This window comes from Callorhinchus milii, unplaced genomic scaffold, assembly GCF_018977255.1.
Source record: "Callorhinchus milii isolate IMCB2004 unplaced genomic scaffold, IMCB_Cmil_1.0 Scaffold68, whole genome shotgun sequence".
NCBI classification, from domain to species: Eukaryota; Metazoa; Chordata; class Chondrichthyes; order Chimaeriformes; family Callorhinchidae; genus Callorhinchus; species Callorhinchus milii.
In genome coordinates, this window is record NW_024704809.1 from 1 (window position 1) to 2,500 (window position 2,500).

The 2,500-nt window shown below is 63.4% G+C and overlaps 1 protein-coding gene across 1 annotated transcript in view; it reads right to left on the reverse strand.

The window, feature by feature from the left end:
• Window positions 1-2,000: 2,000 nt before the first annotated feature.
• The window catches only part of LOC121851601 (tyrosine-protein kinase receptor UFO-like), a 1,966-nt gene continuing 1,466 nt past the window's right edge, over window positions 2,001-2,500 (reverse strand). The window contains exon 3 of the mRNA XM_042345615.1: window positions 2,001-2,408. Coding sequence (XP_042201549.1) covers window positions 2,039-2,408 — 370 coding nt within the window. The 3' untranslated portion in view covers window positions 2,001-2,038. The remainder of the gene's footprint in view (window positions 2,409-2,500) is intronic.

The following is a 2,500-nucleotide window of genomic DNA, read 5'->3' on the forward strand; positions in this document are numbered from 1 at the left end:
TTTATATAAAAAAAAATCTTTTTTAAGAAAACACAAATAAAAGACATTTCATTTTCCCTCCTGGTGAGGACGGGCAGGTTCCGAGACCCCCCCCCCCCCCCCGCGTGCCTCCACCCCACCCCAGAGCCCCACCAAACCCCACCCCTCCGCTCCCCGAGCCCCCACACCCCCCCCCAGCTCCCCTTCTCACCAGCCCCCAACATGTCCCCTCCCTCCTCTCTCCCTGAATCTCAGCCAGTGAGACCATCAGGCTCCCGATTAAACATTGGGGGGAGATGCTGGGCGGGGAGGGGGCTCGGGGGAGAGGGCGGACGCGGGGGGGAAACCCCTAGTGATGTGGGGGGGGGGGGGGGAGGTCTCCACGTTGCCCACCATCACAGGATACCCCACGTCGGTCAAAACCCTGTAAACACTTTTACTCAATTCATTTGTGCTCATTGTAAAGAGAGAAAGACCCCCAACCCCCCCCCCCACTTGTGCCCCCGAATCCCATCCTCGGTGACCCCCTCCCCCCCATCCCTGGTTCTCCCCCCCCCCACATTCCTGGTGCCCCCCCACCCCATCCCGCAAGGCAACATCTGCCCCCCCCCCCCTCTGTCTGGTGTTGTATGAGGCTCCGAGTGATGCTCAGACACAGAGACTCAACAACAACAACTTATCCTTGTGCAGCTCCTCCCACACCAGGAGGACGTCCCGAGGCGCTTACGCACCGAATACTGTGTCTGAATTCACTGTGACGTTGGACCAATCTCCGCTTCTCCCTCCGCCCCCTCCCCTCCCCTCCCACCCCCCCACCACCATCATCCTCCAACCAGCGCCAGCTCAGGTCACTCCGAGTGAGTGAGTGAGTGAGTGAGTGAGCGAGTGACTGAGCGAGTGAGTGAGTGACTGAGCGAGTGAGCGAGCGAGTGACTGAGCGAGCGAGCGAGTGAGTGAGTGAGCGAGCGAGTGACTGAGCGAGTGAGTGAGTGACTGAGCGAGTGAGTGAGCGACTGAGCGAGTGACTGAGCAAGTAAGTGACTGAGCGAGTGACTGAGTGAGTGACTGAGCGAGTGAGTGAGCGACTGAGCGAGTGAGTGAGCGAGCGAGTGAGCGAGCGAGCGAGTGGGTGGGCAGGGGGTTTGGGGTGGTGAGGGGGGGGTGTAAAGTGCTGTGTGAACCTCGGAGATGATCTCAGGTTATTGTGCCCCTCGGCCCCCCCCCCCCCCCCCCCTCCGCCCTCGACACAGATCGTTAGTTAAAAATCTTATAAATATTCGAACTGGAAATTACAAACAATAATTTGTTGGCGGAAAAGCAGATATTACTGATCAATACAATCAATAAACTTCGGGCGCCCCCTCCGCCCCCCCACTACCCCCACTGCACCCCACTACCCCCCACTGCACCCCCACCACCTCACTGCACCCCCACCACCCCCACTGCACCCCCACCACCCCACTCCTCCCCCCCACTGCACCCCACTCCCCCCACCTCCCCCCTCTGTGCCAGTGCTAGGCAAGGGAGAGGGCGGAGTCAGGCAGTGAGAGGGCGGAGCCAGGCAGTGAGAGGGCGGAGCCAGACAGAGAGGGCGGAGCCAGGCAATGAGAGGGCGGAGCCAGGCAATGAGGAGAGGGCGGAGCCAGGCAATGCAGAGGGTGGAGCCAGGCAGAGAGGGCGGAGCCAGGCAATGAGAGGGCGGAGCCATTCAGAGAGGGCGGAGCCAGGCGATGAGAGGGCGGAGCCAGGCAGTGAGAGGGCGGAGCCAGGCAAGGAGCCATGTTCTCCATCATCCTCCTCCACTGACCCTCCCCCCAGGACCTGACCCCTCCCCCCAGGAGCTGACCCCTCCCCCCAGGACCTGACCCCTCCCCCCAGGACCTGACCTCTCCCCCACTGGCCCCTCCTCCCGTCCCCAATGTGTGGAGCCAGGGGGGGGGGTATGGGTTTGGGGGGGGGAGGGGAAGGTCAGGTGGACAACACGCCTCTCATGGCAAGAGGACGTCCCAAGGCCCTGGGGGTGGGGTGGGGGGCGGCTGTATAACTGCGGACCCACAGCTTAGTCAGACTCGCAGCCACACTGCTCCTCGGGCGGCTCGAGGGGGGCTCCGGGTCCGGGGCGATCGTGGGGGGGGCACAGCACGTAACGCTGCCCCGGGGGGCGAGGGTGGACGTCGGCTGCGATCAGCAGGTTGGCTTTGGTGAGCTCCGAGCACCCGCCCCGCGGTGGTTGGGGGGGTCCGAGAGCGGGGGAGAGGCCTCCCGTGGCCCCCGCCCCTCGCCCCGCCTCCTCCATGTTGACGTACAACATGTCCTCCTCCTCGGCGGCCACCAGATCTGCCTCCAGCTTGCCCAGTTGCCAACCAATCACAGCGAAGCTCGGGCGCTCCTGAGGCTCCAGTCGCCAACAGTAGCTCATCAGCTCGTACCTGTGAGAGGACAGGAGACCGTCACGCACACCCTCACGCACACCCTCACGCAGACCCTCACACACACCCTCACACACTCCCTCACGCACACC